The 22,243-nt window shown below is 36.1% G+C and overlaps 2 protein-coding genes across 6 annotated transcripts; both read right to left on the minus strand.

The window, feature by feature from the left end:
- Positions 1–1,606: 1,606 nt before the first annotated feature.
- Positions 1,607–10,576, minus strand: LOC125235446. 4 transcript variants are annotated; one of them, XM_048142016.1, is made up of 5 exons: positions 10,485–10,576; positions 9,594–9,786; positions 8,404–8,583; positions 3,256–3,385; positions 1,607–1,945 (listed from the first exon to the last, which is right to left on the minus strand). In XM_048142016.1, the coding sequence occupies exons 2-5, from the start codon at positions 9,696–9,698 to the stop codon at positions 1,839–1,841; spliced, it is 522 nt and encodes a 173-aa protein (XP_047997973.1). In that variant the 5' UTR covers positions 9,699–9,786; positions 10,485–10,576; the 3' UTR covers positions 1,607–1,838. The 4 variants fall into 4 exon arrangements, with proteins under 4 accessions (XP_047997973.1, XP_047997971.1, XP_047997970.1 ...); XM_048142014.1 differs by having other exon boundaries at positions 9,594–9,815; positions 10,481–10,572; XM_048142013.1 differs by having other exon boundaries at positions 9,594–9,815; positions 10,485–10,568.
- Positions 10,577–15,948: 5,372 nt separating this feature from the next.
- On the minus strand, positions 15,949–21,665 carry LOC125235276. 2 transcript variants are annotated; one of them, XM_048141781.1, is made up of 6 exons: positions 21,146–21,178; positions 20,060–20,173; positions 19,470–19,616; positions 18,865–19,042; positions 16,538–16,796; positions 15,949–15,992 (listed from the first exon to the last, which is right to left on the minus strand). In XM_048141781.1, exons 3-5 carry the CDS (start codon positions 19,506–19,508, stop codon positions 16,540–16,542), a joined length of 474 nt encoding a protein of 157 aa, XP_047997738.1. In that variant the 5' UTR covers positions 19,509–19,616; positions 20,060–20,173; positions 21,146–21,178; the 3' UTR covers positions 15,949–15,992; positions 16,538–16,539. The 2 variants fall into 2 exon arrangements, with proteins under 2 accessions (XP_047997738.1, XP_047997737.1); XM_048141780.1 differs by lacking the exons at positions 20,060–20,173; positions 21,146–21,178 and adding an exon at positions 21,522–21,665.
- Between the last annotated feature and the right edge of the window lie 578 nt (positions 21,666–22,243).

The raw sequence follows: 22,243 nt of genomic DNA on the forward strand, positions 1-22,243 counted from the left end.
GTTGGATGATGTTTGATAACTTTGTTAATAACCACAAAATTATGAACAAAAGCCCCGACCGCGACATAGTAGACCGATTTTCATGTAACATGGCTAAGAACACTCCCGACTAACTCAGTTTTCAGACAAAAAAAACTAAATCCAAATCGGTTCATCCGTTCGGGAGCTACGATGCCACAGACAGACAAACAGACAAACACACACACAGACAGACACGTCAAACTTATAACACCCCGTCGTTTTTGCGTCGGGGGTTAAAAATGATAGAACTACTTTAAAAATAATTAGATTTTATTTTGAAATGTCAATTTTTTTACATTTTTTAGGTCTTCTTTGTACAAGCTATTAACATGGACGAAATCAAAAAATATTGAATACAAATATTATCTATGTATAGAATAGATTGTATAGCACCAAATAGCACCTAAAGAGGCAACTGTGTAACGAATAAGCATACTGAAAGATTAGGGCAAATGTCGGGTCGCCACTGTAACCGATGGTATACAGAGTGGGGCCTGTAACAAAAGCAAAAAATTAAACTGTAGGCTATTCTCCTTATACTGATCAACATTTGTTCAGCGACTTTTAAAAATAACTTGTATTTTGAATTTTATCACCCTTGAAAGTTTTTTCTAAGAGGTAATGTATTGCGAATTCTGTTAAGTCTAAAGTGTGACAGACAACGTCAATGACAACAATAATGGCGTACATTGAAGCTAATATTTATTTTGTATGAAAAATTAAAAATTTAAAGACTTCATAATTTTTAAACATTTTTATATTAAAGGAAAAAATACCATATCCTTTAATATAAAAATGTTTAGAATCGTTAGCAGACGTTTCTGCTTGTTAAAAATAAATTCATAATTTTTAAAAGTCACTGAACAAATGTTGGTCAGTTTAAGGAGTGTAGCCTACAGTTTGATTTTTTGCTTTTGTTACAGGCCCCACCCGTATAAGGCAGATACATCTTGGAAAAGTATGTGTTAGTGTCAGTAGACGAATATAGTGGAGCCACCTAATATTGTGACCCCGAGATATCTTAACGAGGCCACTGAAAATCAGTCCGCCAAACGGCGACGGCATACCAGTTAGAAAAGTGACATCACTGAAGAATTTACGGCTGATTGATTATCAATGGGCATTTCAGCTCAGTTGTGCCTTTCTCAAAAAACCGGCCAAGAGCGTGTCCGGCCACGCTCAGTGTAGGGTTCCATAGTTTTCCGTATTTTTCTCAAAAACTTCTGAACCTATCAAGTTCAAAATAATTTTCCTCGAAAGTCTTTACAAAGATCTACTTTTGTGATTTTTTTCATATTTTTTAAACTTATGGTTCAAAAGTTAGAGGGGGGGGGGGACAGTACATTTTTTTTACTTTAGGAGCGATTATTTTCGAAAATATGAGCATTATCAAAAAATGGTTTAGTAAACCCATATTCATTTTTAAATACCTATCCAACAATATACCACACGTTAGGGTTGAAATGAAAAAAAAAAATCACCCCACTTTACGTGTAGGGGGGGTACCCTAATAAAACATTTTTTTCCACTTTTTATTTTTGTACTTTGTCGGCGTAATTGATATACATATTGGTACCAAATTTCAGCTTTCTAGTGCTAACGGTCACTGAGATTATCCGCGGACGGACGGACAGACAGACATGGCGAAACTATAAGGGTTCCTAGTTGACTACGGAACCCTAAAACAGGAACTCATTGTCGATGATGCACGAAGACGCTCTAATAGGTAATCAGTATAAACCTCCGTATAAATTTTATCCTTATAGGAACAATGTTACTTAAGAGCGTCACATTTTTTAGATCCATGGACAGTGACGTCACATAATAAGATGCCTCAGGTCCTGATGAGCTACGTATTGCACTGCGCTTTCTTCGATGACCCGTACTGTGTTGTAAACCAGGAAAAGCAGGTACAGGTTCAAACCTGGAAGGAAAATTGATTCCTTTAGAAGAACACGGGAAAGACTACGAACAGGGGCCCGTCTCTCGAAAGGTACAAACCTTGTATTACAAGTGAGCGAACTATCAAATCGGTAGGCTTGGGTTGTCATGGAAACACACTTGTAATACAAGGCTTGTACCTTTCAAGAAACAGGCCCCAGAACGTAGAGTATGAAACCTTCCTTTTTTGTTACCAGATTTCTATACATTTTCGGTAACAGCTCAGCATCATGGACTCTATCAGCCTACCAATTTTTATCTAAATCGGAGACGTGATCCAAATGTACAAACTTAACGGGAATTGCTGAGAGATGATAGGACAACTGTTTTCGGTTTAAAAACTCGTTATGGTTTTGATATGATGGTTTTTCGGCGGTTCCGGGGCAACCTGCCGAATCCTACACCTGGGCAAACGACGCAACGGAGCCACGCTGTACGTCATCGCCTAAATCAATTGTTTAAAACAAACAATAAAGTTTACAACTAAATTAGTTGTAAAGTTTATTGTTTGTTTTTTTTCTTTTTCATCTTCTTATTTACTGTTTTTTTTTTAATTTAAGTTTTATGACGCATTGGATTTATGTGTAATGTAATTGAAATATGTTTTCAAATAAATAAATAAATAAATAAATGACCTTGAAGTCCCTTCACATTGATTGAACCGAATATTTTGTTATGTCTTTGGGCATAATTACTATTTTAATCGTCTTACACGCGCACTTCTTAATTCAGTATAATTCAGTCACAAACTTTGCTATTATATTTTAGTAGGCGCTTGTAATTTTTTCCAATTTAAAATACCTCTATGAATTCTATGACAATATGACATATAATAAACTTAATACAAAATTATGTAACATGTATATGACTAAAACATTAAAGCGACTTACGATCCGGAGGTCGCGGGTTCGAACCCCGGCTCGTACAAATGAGTTTTTCGAAACTTATATTCGAAATGTCATTTGATATTTGTCAGTCGCTTTTCGGTGAAGGAAAACATCGTGAGGAAACCGGACTCATTCCAATAAGTCCTAGTTACCCTTCGGGTTGGAAGGTCAGATGGCAGTCGCTTTCGTAAAACTAGTGCCTACGCCAAATCTTGGGATTAGTTGTCAAAGCGGACCCCAGGCTCCCATGAGCCGTGGCAAATGCCGGGATAACGCAAGGAGGATGATGATTCCGTGTAACGTGTAACCTTTTTCTTCCTAACGTTTTCTCGACATCATTTTCATGGCTGGGCCCTTTGACAACGAAATTAAAATATAGACGTGCATAAGTTAAACAAATTAATACCTAAAAAGAAGAAGTAGACGGCGTTCTCGAGATACTCTTGCATTTCGAGAAACGCCATGTCCACGCAGAAGGTCAGAACTTGAAACACGAGGCCGAAGTACAGGTAGCTCTTCAGCAGGCTCTGCTTTCTCTGAAAACAAGAATATCGTGCATGAGGCAATCATAATTAAGTCATTTACGCCATGGTAATAGTCTAGAGCCAATTTGGCCACAAGTCGTCTCCTTCACGATTTTCGTCGACATCTCTTCTAAATACCTAAAACAGGTATGAATATGTTCCTCGTTCTCTCCAGATTACGAATTGACCTGTTTTAGTTTAAGGAGGGGGGGAAGGGTCGAGAAAAAGGGGGGGAAAGATGGCGACCGACCATCATAGATATTTATTCACATCTCCAGTCCTATGGCACCATTCTGTTCGTGCGAGGTGTCATTTGAAAGCTTATTAAACCTACTTTAATTGTTTTTAAATAACTATACTCATAAAAGTAACCGTTTACGAAATATTTGAAAATATGTGTTTTTTTATCGCACATGAATTGCACAAGTACTAGTAAAAAATGCGTCTAACTCAATAAACAATAACTTTACCGCAATTGATGTTATTACAATTTTTTTGCGTCTATTCATGCTCTTTCTAAAAATATAAGTTTCATTGGTATATGATAATATATAACCATGTAATTAAGAATTTTGTTTGGCTGGGGTTATCCTCCAGGGGCCCGTTTCTCGAAAGGTACAAGCCTTGTATTACAAGTGCGCGAACTGTCAAATCGTATGGGTTGTCATGGAAACACACTTGTAATACAAGGCTTGTACCTTTCGAGAAATGGGCCCCAGGTCGCATAAACGGGCGCTGACCGTAGTAAAGTATTCAATATTTTTGAGGTCTTATTTTACGGATCCATATGTGAGAGGTATCGTTTGAAAGATAATTAAACGTACTATAATTGTTTATACATAACTATAGTATTAAAGGTAGCTGTTTACAAAATATTTGAAAATATGTGTTTTTTATCGAGCATGAATCGCACAAGTACTGGTAAAAAATGCTTCTAAGTCAATAAACAATAACGTTACCGCAATTGATGTTATTATAAAATTTACGCGACTATTCATGAGCTTTCTAAAAATATAAGTTTTATTGGTAAGTGATAATATAACCATTAAATTACGAATTTTGTTTCGTAGTGCTCACTCCGCCGGTCGCACAAATGAGCGCTGGCTATTTTTCGGATCCATATGTAAGAGGTATCATTTGAAAGCAAATTAAACCTACTATAATTATTTTTGAATAACTATAGTTATAAAGGTAGCTGTATACAAAATATTTGAAAACATGAGTTTTTTTCGAGCATGAGTTGCACATATACAGATAAAAAATGCTTCTAACTTAATAAACCATAACTTTACCGCAATTAATGTTATTATAAAATTTACGCGAAATTTCATGCGCTTTCTAAAAATATAAGTTTTATTGATGTATGATAATATATGACCAAGTAATTACGAATTTGGTTTAGCAGGGGTCACACCTGTCACGATATTGGGTGCTGACTGACCGTCGCCAAATTTTCTACATTACTCAAATCCTATTTTACTGATAAATTTGTGAGAGGTATCATTTGAAAGCATATTATGCGTACTATCTTTATTTCTAATAGGTACTTCAAGTCGAAACTGTAGAAGTTTACAAAATATTTGATTAGTAATGTGTGTATTTTACTGTGCATGAATAGCATTGGCATTGATAAGACACGCTTTTAGCTCAATAAATTATAGTTTTCCGCAATTGATATAATAACAAAATAAACGGCAAATGTATGACTTATACAAAAAATAAGTTTGGTTTGTATTGCATAAACAATTAATTTTAATTTGTTCAGCTCACCTACTGCGCACCATCATATAAATGGATGTCCACCGTCGTTGCCTTTTTTCATGATTTTTCAGACTTTATTTCACTGATCGTATATTCATAATAAATATAATTTATCACGTATCGAATTTACTTATATACTTAATTGATCAGTAAAATAAAATCTGTAAAATGATGAAAAAATTAAGGCAACGGCGGTGGACATCCGTTTATATGACGATTAACCGTGCGCAGTGGGTATGGTGGACAAATTAACATAATTGTTTAAGCAAAACTAACAAAACTCATTTTTTGTAAAGGCCATACATATTGCGGTTCATTTCGTTATTATATCAGTTGCGGAAAAATATAATTTATTGAGCTAGAAGCATGTTTCACTCGTATCAGTGCGAATGCTATTCATATACAGTAAAAATACACATATTGTCAAATATTTTGAAAACTTCTACAATTACGACTAAAATTATTAAAAAGTAACGATAGTACGCATAATATGCTTTCAAAATCTCACAAATTGATCGCTAAAATAGGATCTGAGAAATACATAAAATTAGGCGACAGTTAGCACCTATTTACGTCACAGGGGTGCAGTGACACCTGCTAAACCAAATTCGTAATTACTTGGTTGTATAATATCATACATAAATAAAACTTATATTTTTAGAAAGCACATGAAATGTTCTGTAAATCTTATAATAACATTATTTGCGGTAAAGTTATTGTTTATTGGTCATGAACCAAGATACAATCTTAAAAATTATGAAAACGGCAACGAAAATAGTCATATATGTATATGACGGTGCGCAGTGAGTATGATGGATAAATTAACATTAATTGTTTATGCAATACTGACAAAACTTATTATTTGAAAAGGTCATACATTTCGCCGTTTATTTTGTTATTATATCAATTGCGGAAAAAATATAATTCATTGAGCTAGAAGTATGTTTTACTCACATCGGTTCCAATGCATATTTTCAAATATTTTGGTAGCTACTACAGTTACAACTAAAATTATTGAGAACTAATGATAGTACGCATAATATGCTTTCAAAAGATTCCTGTTAAATAAAATAGGATCTGAAAAATATAGAAAATTTGGCGACGGTCAGCATCCATACGTGGCCGGGCGCTGTGGCCCCTACTTAACCATATTTGTAATTACTTGGTTATATAATATCATACACCAATAAAATTTATGTTATTAGAAAGCGCATGAAATTCCGCGTAAATCTTATACTAACATCATTTCCGGAAAAGTTGTTGTTTATTGATTAAGAAGCATTTTTTACCAGTAGGTACTTGTGCGACTCATGGTCTATAAAACACATATTTTCAAATATTTTCTAAACAGCTACCTTTATGATTATAGTTATTTATAAAAAAATATAGTAGGTTTAATTAGCTTTAAAACGATACCTCTCGCATATGGATCCGTAAAATAGGACCTCAAAAATATTGAATTACTTTACTACGGTCAGCGCCCATCTCTGCGACCGGGCAGAGTGACTCCTGCTAAACCAAATTCGTATACATATACCAATGAAACTTATATTTTTAGAAAGAGCATGAATAGACGCAAAAATTTTATAATAACATCAATTGCGGTAAAGTTATTATTTATTGAGTTAGACGCATTTTTTCTAGTACTTGTGCAATTCATGCGCGATAAAAAAACACATATTTTCAAATATTTCGTAAACGGTTACTTTTATGAGTATAGTTATTTAAAAACAATTAAAGTAGGTTTAATAAGCTTTCAAATGACATCTCGCACGAACAGATTGGTGCCATAGGACTCGAGATGTGAATAAATATCTATGATGGTCGGCCGCCATCTTTCTCCCCCCTTTTTCTTAACCCGTCCCCCTCTCCTTAAACTAAAACAGGTTAATTCGTAATCTGGAGATAACGAGGAACACATCCATACCTGTTTTAGGTATTTAGAGAAGATGTCGACGACTTTTTGTAAAAGAGGTCGTTTGGTCCCTGACTATAACGACTACCCGTGGTAACGAACATGCATGAACACCGCTGCCATATATGGTAACACCATAATCTGGGCGCCCCAGATTCTTATTAGGTGATGGATGGTTGCCGCGATAGTATGGCGGGAGATAGAAGATCACACGTTCTTTTAATTGTATTAATGACACAAGACTGGTAGTCTATCTCGCGGCGACTATGTCATATCAAATCATGTGCTAACCCTGCAAAGGGACTACAATAAACACAGAAGGTCCAAAATTTTAAGCCCTACGAGAAGTTACTTTGTTGTTCTAAAATTAACTTGGATTTTCGCAGATGTAGTCCAGTCCAGCCTGGGGGTATCAAACTGGCATGAAATGGTGCAAAATAGGGCCAAATGGTGTTCTCTTTTCGTGTCACCAAGCAAGTCAAATTAGTTGGTATGTCACCAAATTAAATTGCCCTCTTTTCGCAAGCCTCGCTTTACTGTAATTTTATTCTGGATACAAGTATTATATACCCACCTACCACATAGCACACCAGTTTACAAGATATTTTTAAACGTACTTTTAATATCTCCAGGATGCGACCGTCAGTGGCAATCAACGGGCAAGTGAGACAAGTAGATCCGCGCGATTATTTTGGTCATGATCTTATAGGACGAGAAAATGTTACCTCATCCAGTCAGCAAGTAAGTAGAAACGCAAGTGTCAGCGGTATGTGCACTATGGGGTCCACGCGTGGAGGAATTTCTTGGCCTTCATCATCTTTGGTCTCTCCATCAACCAACAAGACTTCATATTAGAAAGAGTTCTCAAGGAAATCTAATTCACTTTCCAAAACATGTCAAACCAAGTTCATTACCTTATGAGCTCCAATAAGTAGAACGATGTACATAATGACATCAGTCAGTAGAAACGCCAGAGTCAGCGGTATGTGCACTATTGGGGTCCATGCGTGGAGTAATTTCTTGGCCTTCATCATCTTTGGTCTCTCCATCAAGCAACAAGACTTCGTATTAGAAAGAGTTCTCAGGGAAATCTAATTCACTTTCCAAAACATGTCAAACCAAGTTATTCATTACCTTACGAGCTCCAACAAGTAGAACGATGTACATGATAACGTCAGTCAGTAGAAACGCCAGAGTCAGCGGTATGTGCACTATTGGGGTCCATGCGTGGAGGAATTTCTTGGCCTTCATCATCTTTGGTCTCTCCATCAACCAACAAGACTTCGTATTAGAAAGAGTTGTCAAGGAAATCTAATTCACTTTCCAAAACATGGCAAACCAAGTTATTCATTACCTTATGAGCTCCAACAAGTAGAACGATGTACATGATGACGTCAGTCAGTAGAAACGCCAGTGTCAGCGGTATATGCACTATGGGGTCCATGCGCGGAGGAATTTCTTGGCCTTCATCATCATTAGTCGCTTCCTCGACCAGCATGAACACGAAGACCGGGAAGACGAGGAGGGTGAGCACCTGGAACAGTTTAATAAGAAGTTTCATGCCAGCCATTATCGTGGGACCTCCTTGGCGCCCTTGTATTCTCATAGGGAACTTGACTGTTCTTAAAATAAAATATTTTATACCATGCACAAAATAAAGCATAAGATAATTATTATAAAAACATAGACAGAAGTTATTTTTAAATCGAATTTCTATTTAATAAGACCGGTAGAAATATATAAAGTAACTAAATTGACCGTGACGTCACTCAATTCGATTTATAAGATTTCGATTTCGTATTAATTCCATATTAGCATGTCGTTCAAATTCGTCCTGACAGTTCTTACAGAAAAGCTGATTTGACTTGGAGGCAAGTAGCCTATTAAGACACGTTACATGATGTTTTCATGTATTCCCATTTAGACAGGTTACATGACAAATGTTTGTTTACTCATTTAGACAGGTTATATGACAAATGTTTGTTTACTCATTTAGACAGGTTATATGACAAATGTTTGTTTACTCATTTAGACAGGTTATATGACAAATGTTTGTTTACTCATTTAGACAGGTTATATGACAAATGTTTGTTTACTCATTTAGACAGGTTACATGACAACTTTTATATTCTCATTTAGATAGATTATATGACGCTTTTTTACCAGGATCTGGGTGGCTAGCCGAATGGCACAATCGCTCACGAAACGCTCACGAAACGAAGCGCTAGTAGATATCTATCTCTATCGCTCGTGCGTATTGGCGCGACAGAGCCGGACAAACTGGCGCGGCGTTTCGTTTTCGTTTGGCGTCGGAGAAATGCCATTCGGCTACGCACGCAGTAGCCATATTGTACAATTGTTACCATGTGTATAGAAAAACGTCTGCAAGCGATACCATCTTTTTATATTACAGGAAAAATGCAAAAATTTAAGGAAAGCATGGAAAAATTTGCACACATTCAGCAGTCCGTGGATCATAACGCAGAGTAGTTAGACTGTAACCTCTGTTACCATTTTTCCTTTAATTTAAAATTATCTACTTACCAAGTTGACATATCCGAATATAATAACTCCTTTCCTTATAGGCACAAAGAAGCAGCACTTTCTAACAATAGGGATCGTTGGACATTTTGTTTGGCACCATTTCATCTCGCAGATCTATCTCACTCCACAACCGGGGTTATAGTCGTCACATTAAGTCAGGGATCGATTTTCATTTAACTGATTTTGAAGAAGACTGTGTTTCACAATCACAATTAGGTACCCCTTTGTTTAAAAAAATAGTTTAACTCATAACTCGTAAAGGCTATTCGGTAGGTACTTCATTCAAAAACATAAAAGAAAGTTTCATTTAAGCATGAGTCGAAATGTGCCAGTTTTGAGTTAGGTGATCGTTTATTTTTTAACCCCCGACGCAAAAACGACGGGGTGTTATAAGTTTGACGTTATTTTAAGTGATTCCTTTAAATTACAAATACGTATTTGTTAGTAGTGTTAATTTTCCAGACTCTAGTATGGTAAATATTTTATTTTGGGAGAAAAGTTCGTTTCACCCAGTATGTCCATTTTATAAAAAAAAAAAAATCAATAACTAAATATAACATTTCCATATCCATGCTGGCTTCTCTTTGTAAGTATTCAAGATACTTGTATTAAGAGATAACCGCTCTTCCGCAAAAATTAACAATATCAGTAAAAGATTAGGTACATACTACATGACAAAATTAATTTTGATATTTGACAATGAAAAAGTCACCAAAATGAAAATACAAGAATATCCGTCAGAAGCCTAAGCTATTTTTCTACTGCTCTTGTGCAAAATAAGGGTTCCTTTTGCACCTTTTTGGTACGGAACCCTAAAAAATGCAACATCTTTCTAAGTTTTTGAATGGTAAAGAGCCTTTACAAGCTAGTGTTATAAAAATAAGTACCTACTTCAAACTAATAACTAACACAAGTTTAACAATCACACATGTATGTGGCTAACACTTTGCCATCTAGATTTAGTTCTGTGTACCCACTTAGGTGTCTCGGTTCAGACTGCGAAGATGGCAGTCATTGTGGCATCCCGTGTATAATAGGACGCTTCCTGACACGGACCACGATTCTGAATTTAAATCAGGACAATTTTGAACCAGTTGTGGTCAGCCCACGACGCGAAAATGGAACAATGGCTCCATGTGTTTTTTTTTATGGGATAGGAGGCAAATGAGCAGACAGGTCGCCTGATGGTAAGCGTTCACTGCCGCCCATGGACACCCGAAACACCAGAAGTGTTAGAGGTGCGTTGCCGGCCTTCAAGATGGGTGTACGCTCTTTTCTTGAAGGTTCATTCCACAGACGAAACTTTGTAGTTCATTTTCCATCTTTTAAAATTCTTTTATTATTAATGGACAATTTATACTCTGGTTATTAGCTCCAAAATGTATTAGCTCAAATTGTTAGAGGCAAAGGAGCGGACTAAGTGGTTAAACAATGGAGAGGAGGAAGATTAAGAAGTTAGTGGTAGGTCAATGGTCATCACCAAAATAATACTTAAGTAATTAATTCCTGTTAACGCCATGACTGGCAACACTTTCCAGGACTGCCAACCTCCGGTCACCCCGCTGATCCAATGAGCGGCGGCCAGCGCCTCGACCTGCCGGACCAATAAGAATGAAGACTGAAGCGCCACAGTTTCCCCTTCGCGTCACTATAAAAGCAATGCGCACGGCACCAGCGCTCCCTTTTTTCTAACCAAACTCTTTCTCCCAACATGTCCTAGACTAGAACCTATTGTACTTAAAATCTATTAAAAAAGTAAATATTTGATCTTGTTTTATTTAATGTTTAGGTCTCGGCTCAAACAATTCCTTAAGTAACACAAATTCGCACACATCTGGTGCGTCCCCCTTGGCTCACTTGGCAGAAGCTGTTCTAAATACCTAGGTATTATAGATAGATATATAACGTTCTCTGGTGGCAAAACAATATTTTAAATGTTCTCACCATGCCGAGCAACAATACACCGAAAAACAATATTTTTATTGAAATTTCGTGCTTAATTATCGTCACAAAACTGACAGCGAGTTAATTTTTATTTATTTATTTAAACTTTATTGCACAATTGGAATAAAAGTACAAATGGCGGACTTAATGCCTTAAGGCATTCTCTACCAGTCAACCATAGGGCCAAACAGAAATTCGCGAATGTGGGTGCAGTGAGAAAAATTAATTTAGAAAGCATGACAACTATTGACAAGTATAGCAATATTATTTACAATCAATACAATACATAAATAATACGTTCATATCATTACACATATACTTACACACAAATATAAATACAAATATACATACAAATAATATATTTAACAATTATTTTTGTTAACGATTTACGCAAATTTTGGGTTCCAAATTCTGAAAATGCCCCAATACAAAATGACTGCGTGATTGAATAAAACCTTTCCATGCTTCTATGAAATCAATATTTTTTAATTGTCCTTACATTTAAATCAAAACGTGGCTACGCTTCACGAAATACATCTGCATGACTAATACCACTCAGATGTATTCCTGTTAATGCATAAGGAGGATGATGTCTATTAGCCAGTCCAGATGATTGGCCTAGACCTTAGAAATCTAGACTGTGATTACCTAAGTAGGTAGATGATCGTCGGGCGATATGATCTCTTGACACTGACATATTTGATAGCGTGAGCACATGGATGCTGATAAGCAATAATGTGTCAACCCACAAAAACTAAAAACATGAGATTTTAATGCCATGTTATAGCTGGATTTTTAAACTTCTATTGGCAAAAATGACCTTTTCATTTTGAAAATTTTCACTTTCCCAAAAGTAAAAAAATAGGTTAACACAAATCCTTTATCGTGTGTTGCCTGTTTTGCATTAATGTGTCAAGAACCTTAACTTATTATAGTAATTGGCAGAAGACATATTTAAATTACAATAATGTGTTAAGAGGGTTGACTCAACGATTTTTTTACACTTGACTCATTCTTGCAAAACGCAAAAAATGACATAGTTACCCACTATGAGACTTGAATGACTATTGCAAAATGATATTTTATTCGTTGTGTTATGCTACGACCCGTGTTATAAAACATAAGTCATTATTGTTAAATTATATTCGGGTCATAAATTGTTCGTTTTTGGTGTAAGTACCATGACACTATATTGTAAAATATAACTGTTCATATTAATTTATGTTTGAATAAGTTATGACTTAGTCCATTAGTATATTTTTGCACATGAATGGTAAATTCAGTACGAAATTGAACATTTTAAGTCATGAATATACATATTCGTTATTATAATTTGCAAAAATTTTTTACAAGTATGTTTTTATATAAAAATCTAATATAAGCTACTATTTTTTTATAATTACTAATTACATTAAGACGTGTTAATGTATGCATAAAAATATTGTTTGATTTTTGAATACTTACTGAATGGTAGTTTATTATTTTGTTAAAGATATTTTATGTTTTGTTCTTGTACAAGTCATGAGTTATTCATAATTTAAATGACTTAGTCTATTTCTTAGCGTTAAAAAATATTTTGTTGTATATTTTAGATAAGTAGTTTATTTTTTTTAAAGATGATTATTTGGTTTTTGTAACGATTTTTTGTTGAAAAAGCACAGATAATTTAAATATGTGTCTAGAAATGATCATTACTCTAATAGTTAATTTATAGTATTTTATTCAACAGGCGTTTAAAGGAGGTCAAGAAATATCAGTGGCGTACTTTCCACGAGTATTTTGGAGTCAGTTAAACACCATTGCATACAATACTTTTACAACGACCATGCATTTAGTTTTTAATAGTTTTTTTTAATAATTGTCGCGAAATTCACACTGTTTCCTGTATTGCAAAGGTTTGCACTGTCAGCTCAGCTGCCCAAAGCCTTCCCGCGCACACACGAGTATCGTTAATGCAATGCGTTGCCATGATTACAGAACCAAACAATGCGTTTTCAGTTTTTTCGATACGCACAATCCTGTAAATGACGAATAACAGTTCGGGAGTAGAAAAATCATTAAAAGGTTTGATTAATAAATAATGTATTGATTCCTACATACCTAATAACATAAGTGACCATGACTGATATGTTACTTAACACTTATAAAGTTAAAAATATGCACAGGTAGAGTATTTTACAACAACAATTTATGTGCTTTAACATGTTTATTTAAGACTCATAGATATTTTTAAACAATTAGCAAAAGTGGGTTAAGTATCATAACACAGTCTTGAAAAAGTTTGACGTCGTCGAACAATTCGCAATAAAAGAAAAGGGCATTATTTCGTCAAATTGAAGTTTGTTTTGAAATTAAGCTACAATAATCACTACTACTGAACGTATTATAGCTGAAAAACAAAACAATATATATAAAAACATTTTTTTTTTAAGAGAAACACAAAAAAATGAGAAAAAATCTTTAGACGCCATTTTCTCAAAATGGTTGGCGTGTGGGTTGACACATTGTTGCTTATCAGCATCCACATCTCGGTCACTGGCGATCAAATACATGAAAGAGGCGCGTACCTAGCACACAGTCTAAGCTCGTGTAGGTGAACGCGTACCATGCTTGTATGAGTGACATATATATATATTTTTTTAATTTATTATTCACAAAAATAAACTTATAATTAACAGTTTACAGGAATCCTCGCCAAACTGTAACGTTTGATGGCGAGAGGCGCTCATTGTTTTAGACATTAGTTACTTAAATACAGTTTTGATATAAAACAGAAACGTAACTTAATACTCTAAGATTAATATTTAATGTTTGTAACTTAATACTAATTTAAACTTTTTTTTTTTTACTTTAACTATCGAAATTATCATAACTCCTGGTTGTCCTCTGATAGATAGGACTTAAGTTTAGTTTTTAACATCGTTTTTGACATTTTTGGAGTATGTCTTAAAATATTAATTTTATTATAAATTCTTGGCACTATATATGAGGACATTCTTTCACCATAGTAGTACTACTAGAGTGGATAAGCCACCGGCAGACGTAGCAGTTAGCTCATTGCGCATATAATTGTCGTTGTGTGCGTGCATGATGACACGACTCGCTGGCCGTTCGCATGTACCAAAGAAGATCGAGTATTATAGAGAGTTACTGTCAAAGTAAAATGTGTAATCACAGTGTATAGACTGCCATCTCTCGACAGACACTCAGTTTTGATAATTTGGCCCATTATATTCTTAATATGTGTTAAAATGTCGAATAATATATTAGCGCCATCTAGCCGAGCGTCCCCCAAAGGTGTAACACCATCTAGGCGATCGTACCTATTTCTTTATGGTTTTGAGGTACGTTTTTTTGTTAGACTTTATCTGTCTATACGGAGTTACATGTACACAGCGTGGAAATTATGTGTGTATTATAGTATGAATTTTTTGAAACGAACGTTTCTAAACAAAGGTATTGTTCCTTTTGTGTTGAGCGGGAGCTTCTGTATTTGCACGCGCTAAGACAACAAGAAGCAACTGTATCCTGATAATTGTAAGGTTCAAATCTGTACAGCAGCAAATTTGAGATAGATTATTTTGGAAATGCGAAGCGATAGACCACACCGCTATAGGTGCGAAAATACAGCGCTTCTAATACTTTGATACTTGATGGTGTAAGTATAGTACATATAGTTATAATAATCATCGGTAATATGTCAGTCTGTATAATAAAAATAACACGTTTAAACAGCGAAACTGCCAGATTAAAAGGTTGATAAGCACCTGGCACCTTAAGGTGTCATCGCAAAGTGACAATAAACACTGATAAGGTTTTTCAATCTGACCGCCATTGTTATGTTTTGTTATAAATACGGTTTACGGTTTGTTTAGTTATTTATGTTATTTTATATATCAAGACTTGTACCTAATATTTATGTAATTACTATTTATATATTGCTATATACAATTGGTGATTGTTAACAAAATCATTAATAAAAAATAACAGTGATAATATACGTGTTTCATTACTTACAGCACCACCACCAAGTATCAAAGTATTAGAAGCGCTGTATTTTCGCACCTATAGCGGTGTGGTCTATCGCTTCACATTTCCAAAATAATCTATCTCAAATTTGCTGCTGTACAGATTTGAACCTTACAATTATGAGGATACAGTCGCTTCTTGTTGTCTTAGCGCGTGCAAATACAGAAGCTCCCGCTCAACACAAAAGGAACAATACCTTTGTTTAGAAACGTTCGTTTCAAAAAATTCATACTATACGCAATAGCTCAATAGGAGCGTCCAGCTATACGTGTGGGTATTCAACCCACTGCGACAGGCGTATTCAATCCAATCGCCCGGCATGCCCACTCTCCTTCCTTCCTATATCTGAGGTCTCCCGAGAGGTTTGAAATGAATGTATAAAGAGAATGTAACCCTTTTTATTTTTTACACTTCAAAAATATTTATATTCATATTCACTAAGAACAAATTAAATTACTTTCATAGAAAATATTTTAACTTGTTATTTTAAGTAGTAACACTACTATTATGTTCTAAACATTAAATAAATGTCATATACAAAGAAAAAGTGACCAAAGCCTCCAGTGCTCCGAGCTGGAATCGAACCAGCGTACTCCGCTTACCGGGCGAATGCCAGAACCACTCGGCTATCGGTCCACGAAAGCAAGGGTCGAAATTTCTAAGTATATGACATTTAATTTGTTCTTAGTGTGTTAATGGCAGCGCCATCTCTCTTCGCTAGCTTGTAATCACCTGAGTTGATTCGGCTAGGAGGTCGAACCATACTGTTCTACCTCAGGGATGGCCAGAGGGCGCCACGAGCCTTCGGAAATGTCATATACTTAGAAATTTCGACCCTTGCTTTCGTGGACCGATAGCCGAGTGGTTCTGGCATTCGCCCGGTAAGCGGAGTACGCTGGTTCGATTCCAGCTCGGAGCACTGGAGGCTTTGGTCACTTTTTCTTTGTATATGACATTTATTTAATGTTTATATTCATATTCTTTTATTTTCTAAATCCCTTTTCAATATCTCCAATTCATGTACCGGAAACATCCTCTTCTTCTGAGCATCTTCATCAGAATCAGAGTCAGAGTAGTAGCTGGCTGTGCATTTCCTGTCCTGCTCTTTCGCCATGGAAACGTCAAGGACGAAGCTAGTTTCTCTCCGTGAACCGTTCACGTAGTAGGCTGTTTGGTTTCTTTGTCTTAAAATCTCTATTTTGATGAGGATTAGGAAGTATAGGTCGAGAACTGAAAAGGAAAATTATTCTAGCTTATAATTAAAACTAAAGAGGATCGAGTATTATAGAGAGTTACTATCAACGTAAAATGTGTAATCATAGTGCATACTGCCATCTCTCGACACAAGCTTAAAACTTTTGAACTTCAGTCTTGAGAATTTGGCCCACATTGTTAGCTTGATGCGTTAAAAAGTCAAATATTAATATTAGCGCCATCTAGCCGAGCGTTCCCCAAAGGTGTAAAGCTATCTAGGCCAACGTTACCTTTTTCTTTATGGATTTGAGGTACGTTTTTTTCTTAGACTTTATCCGTCTATACGGAGTTACACGTCTTTGTTAAAACTTATACTGTTTCTTTGTAATGAATAATAATAAGGTAATTATTGCATGATACGGGCAAGGGCAACATCCGCTCGGTGTACCCCTTACATTTCATTAAAGTGTCGAAAGGGCCTCTACGCGTTGGCTTCGGCCCCGCGCACGCCTCCCAAAGGTCCGGAACACCATTGTTCCGTGATGGGAAAGACATACAAAAGGTAATTATTGTATAAGCCTTTCTGTTCAAGTCAAACTCTGCAAGGGAGATGCCGTCAATCGCCTACCCAATGGCCAGACCTGATAATCACCATAATTGCTAATAGGCTAAACCCAATCATGGAGCATGGTAACTCTTCAGATTAGACACTAATTCCTTTATCAAAGAAAACACCGATTATGGGCCAGTTGCATCAGCCACAGTTAGCATAAGTACACATCAAAGTCACGCAGCAGAAAGGAAGTCTATGGAAATTCCCACCCCACGACAAAAAATGTCGAATGCTAAATGAGGTAACGGACGGTTTGGTGCGATAGTCCGTACTCTTTTATTACAAACTTTTATTGAACTTTCCTTGTTAGTATGTTAGTGTGCGTCAAAACGTAGAAGCTATATTAAATATATCCAAATATGGTCAAATTTTGACCCACTTCCCGGTTTCCGATTGAGCTGAAATTTTGCACACATTATGTAAATCACGTGAAAATGCAATATTATGGAGCTGATCTGATGATGGAGCAGAAAGGTGGTAATAGGAACTCTGTCATGAAACGTAGTATCCCCATCGAGTTTTTAGAAAGGGGTTTTTAGAAACGTCTCGGAGAGCAGTAGATGACTGTTGAAAGAAAGGTACAGTCGGCGATAAAAGCTTGTGCCAAGGATGAAATTTTTGCAAAAAACTTATTTTTAACCGACTTCCAAATCTCAAAGGAAGGGGTTATCAAGTCGTCTGTATGTTTTATTTTATTTATTTTTTATTTTTTTTAATGTTTGTTCCTCGATATCTCCGTCGTTACTAGACCGATTTTGAAATTTTTTTTTTGATTGAATGTATATGTATGCATACAGATTGGTCCCATTTTTCTCAGAACCCAGTTCTGATGATGGGATCCTGGAGAAATCGAGGGAACTCCTCAAATCTGAAAGGCATACATATGGTGATTTTTGTGTTTTTAAAGGAACAGCATGTATTTACGTACGGAACAGTGACATTTGGTGCAGTGGAACTCCTGATGATGGTCAGAATGGAACTCCTCAAATCTGAACGGCACACTTATAGTGACTTTGGTATTTTTATAAGAACAGCATGCACTTACGTCCAGAACAGTGATATTTGGTGCAGTGGAATTGCTGATGATGGTCAGAACGGAACTCCTCAAATCTGAACGGCACACTTATAGTGACTTTGGTATTTTTATAAGAACAGCATGCACTTACGTCCAGAACAGTGACATTTGGTGCAGTGGAACTGCTGATGAAGAGTGAGCCGCCCCTGGTTAGAGTTCCGTTTTGATAATCATTCTCATCTGTAAGTACTTCATAATCATCCAGATTTCAAAATTGGTTCAGAAATGACGGAGATATCGAATAACAAACATTAAAAAATATACAGACGAATTGATAACATAATCCAACATTTGAAAGTATTTATCACCAGAACCCCAAAGGAAGGCGGTTTTTTTTTTCTTAAAAATTATTTATTATACTATACTGTGCTTTGGTGCAACCGACCCCAAGCAGATGTTCATTTATTTTGACTTACATATACTAGTGACTGTAGAAATATTGACAGCTATCAACGGGAAGCCTAGAATGTATTTCTCTTCGTCCTGGAGCGTCAGTGCCACTTGCAGAGTGATGAATATGAAGTAGCCCATCATCACAACGACCAGAGCGAATATGCTGAAGGAGTAGTATAGCCGGAGTAGTTTGTAGTTTTTCTGTTGATATAAAAAAAATAAGGACCTAACTTTTTGACAAGCAGAAACGTCTCCAATAGGCTTAGAATAAAAAGGTAGAAATTGACTAAGGTAAGGTGGGGGAGATTTAAGGGTATTTCTTGAGGGGTAAGATGAAATATGTTCCGCATAACGATGCACTACGGCCAGTTTTCCATCTTAACCCGTAAGAAAAACCCTTTAATCTTCCCCCACTTTACATTACCTTGAGTGAGATTTGAACTCATGATTTCTGAGCTCAGATGGCAAGAGCAATAGAATACTGATTGAGTCGTACGTTCAAGTCTCACCCAAGGCAGAGAAAGAAAGAAACAACTTTATGGAAAAGAGTCAACTTTTATGGGAGGAAAAGAGGTGGTGTAATTCTTAACCCATCAAGAAACTGGGAGAAAAATTAACAATATCTCACCTTATGTGCTCCAACGACGAATGCAACAGTAAACACCATATTAGCTGCCAGGAAGCTTAGCAGGGCGAGCAGAATAGCGAGCCCTTTCGCACTGAACTGTGTGTCCACTTCGTGGGCGACTATTGATATATATGCTAGTGTGAGAACCTAAAACAAAATCATAAACCGTATCTATAAGCAGATCTTTCACGAGCTCAGAAACATTTCAGGAAAAGTCCACCTTCATTTTTAAAAACAACATTGTGCATAAAGAAATTGAACACGGGCAAGTCTCAAACTTCGTCAAAGATCGAATTCTTTAGGGGCGATGTGTAATGCAATGTATTCTCGTGAACGTCAGCTTTGCCCCTATTGCTATTGTGGGTTGAAGAATTATAATCACCGCAAACACATTTAGTCATTAGACTCATATTGACCGGGATATAGACCGTGATTATTTTTACCTGATCTTATTCATTTTTATCTACGCAACTTTGACATCCACTCGCCGTCTTCAGTTTCCCGTGATCATGATGCAACTGCGTCGAAATATCGGGTCCTTGGAGGTAATCACGGTCTATATCCCGCTCAATATGTCTAATGAAACTTACCGCGAATCATTTAAAACATTTAGTCATTGTCTCATCATCCCAACATTTCCAAATGTAATTTCTAAAAACTCCAGCTTCGAATTTAAAGTCACCCGCTCTTGCATTAGTATGAACCTATTGAGTAGAGAGTGAAATCAATATTATCTTCTTCTTCTTCCGTTCCTTATCCCATGTGATGTGGGGTCGGTACATCTTGATTTCCTCTTCCATTCTTCTCTATTTTTTGACATCTCAGCACTCATCTTTCTTTTTTATAATATGAAGGGCTTATTGGTGAAACCCGATAAATCGAGATAATTTGTCCTTGAAATAACAACATTGTGAAAATTGCTCATAGTTAGAATATCAAAAACCAGTTTGCACAACTTATCGGGTTTCACCAGTAAACCCTCGTTCCTCTTTCACGCGATCAATATTATATTCGCTTTTGAATTAGGTCAATAATTAAAAGTGTCATCAATCATCATCTCAATCAATAAAAAAAGTTAGCATACCATACCTAATAGTGAAGTGGACGATACTGTTGCAAATAATGAGTAACACTTTTTACAACGGATGTACTAATGATAATGGGATAAACCTAATGTTAACATATATTAGCCAATACAAATAAACAGAGACTTTGGAACATTTATATTAATCACACCCTCGGCTTAACAAGCAGGGGCGTCCACTAGGCCAGACCAGCCCCTCTAGCATAACTTGCCTTGTCGCGCGCGAGTCCATACTTGAAGTTGTGCTTGATGTATGGACTCGCGCGCGACAAGGCAAGTTGTGCTAAAGGGCCAGGGCGAATGAATCTCGCATACGGGATTTTGTCACTAAAATACCGATTGAAAACGATGACTTGCTTATTATTTTCAGTGACTATGTCCCACTTTGTCGATTGCTATAAAGCCGCTTTTTCAATTTATTCATATAAAGATACATGTAAATCTTGCCTTAATGGTAACCGATTTTTTTTTTTTTAGTATGGATAGGTAGAGGTTTGACCACGATCACACCGGTAAGTGATGATGCGGTCTACGGTGGAGCACGCTTACCTATGAGATACCTATAGTGGGACGTTTTATTAAACACACTCACATATTATGAGGATTGTTGCCCTGAGCTACGAGTGTAAACTCCAGAGGTTCAATATGGTCATAGCATACTACACTGAGAGAAAAAACAAACAGTTTTCATGTTCGTTCAACAAGTTTTTTGGTTAAAATAGCGCCTACGTGCTCTTTGGTTCAAACAACAAGCTACTTGTCATTTGAATCGGCAATATATTTGAATCAACAAGTCGGTTTTATAAAAACAACCTGACACATATTGTTTTAAACATACGTTTGGCTGATTCAAACGGATAAACCGCAACAAGTCGAACTTGTTAAATTCACAATGCAAATTTCTCTCAGTGTACAGAGAAACCAAAACTGCAATAATAAGAGGAATTCCCTTCTTAGTTATTTCTTACCATTCGGAAATATCCCCAAGCAATCAGTCCTTTCCTCAGCGGTATACAATAACAGCATTTACTTAAAACTGGCAGATTACACATCTCTCCAAATGTAAACAATCTCACAATTAAGTATAATACAATATTGTAACTTAAAATTGGGGTCCGAAGTTGTTTACACTATGATAGTGATACTAGAATACTGTGGGATTTCTTACTTCTCTATAAACATACTTGTATAGGCACTGGTTCCAACAAAAGCGGGGAAGCTAAGAGCTAGGAGATAGAGAGGAACAAAAGATAGTCGCTCCCGTGGAAATAAAAGAGAGAGCGAGCGATTTATAGTTCATCGCTCGGCGATTCTCTTATTTATACGGGAGTGACTTTCTTTTGTTAGACTTATGTTGATACTGTTGATAGACATATTACCTTTTAAGGTAATCACGGATCACGGTCTGATATCCTGGTCAATGGGCATTTTGGGTCCCCCCAATTAGCGTAAGTCGTTAACAAAAATTAACTCACTGTCAGTTTTTTGACGACCATTAAGCACAAAATACAGGGTGTAACAAAAATGGTGGTGATCCGCTTAAGGGCGTATTCAGTATCGTAAAAGTAGGATAAAAAATTTTTTCGCAAAAAATTTTTTTATCTTTGTATGGAGATTCGACCGATTCGCGCGGCCCGGCTCATACAAAAGTGAAAATTTTTTTAGCGAAAAAAAAATTTTCTTCTACTTT

Source organism: Leguminivora glycinivorella, chromosome 17, assembly GCF_023078275.1.
Source record: "Leguminivora glycinivorella isolate SPB_JAAS2020 chromosome 17, LegGlyc_1.1, whole genome shotgun sequence".
NCBI lineage: Eukaryota > Metazoa > Arthropoda > Insecta > Lepidoptera > Tortricidae > Leguminivora > Leguminivora glycinivorella.

Coding starts and splice junctions, on each gene's coding strand:
- LOC125235276 (XM_048141780.1), bottom strand. CDS start 21,605: ATGTGTAATCTGCCAGTTTTAAGTAAATGCTGTTATTGTATACCGCTG. Junction 19,617..21,521: donor CTTGGGGATATTTCCGAATG/GTAAGAAATAAC, acceptor ATTTTGTTTTAG/GTTCTCACACTAGCATATAT. Junction 19,043..19,469: donor TCGTCGTTGGAGCACATAAG/GTGAGATATTGT, acceptor TTATATCAACAG/AAAAACTACAAACTACTCCG.
- LOC125235446 (XM_048142016.1), bottom strand. CDS start 9,698: ATGAAATGGTGCCAAACAAAATGTCCAACGATCCCTATTGTTAGAAAG. Junction 8,584..9,593: donor TATTCGGATATGTCAACTTG/GTAAGTAGATAA, acceptor AAACTGTTCCAG/GTGCTCACCCTCCTCGTCTT. Junction 3,386..8,403: donor TACTTGTTGGAGCTCATAAG/GTAATGAATAAC, acceptor TCTTGTTTTCAG/AGAAAGCAGAGCCTGCTGAA.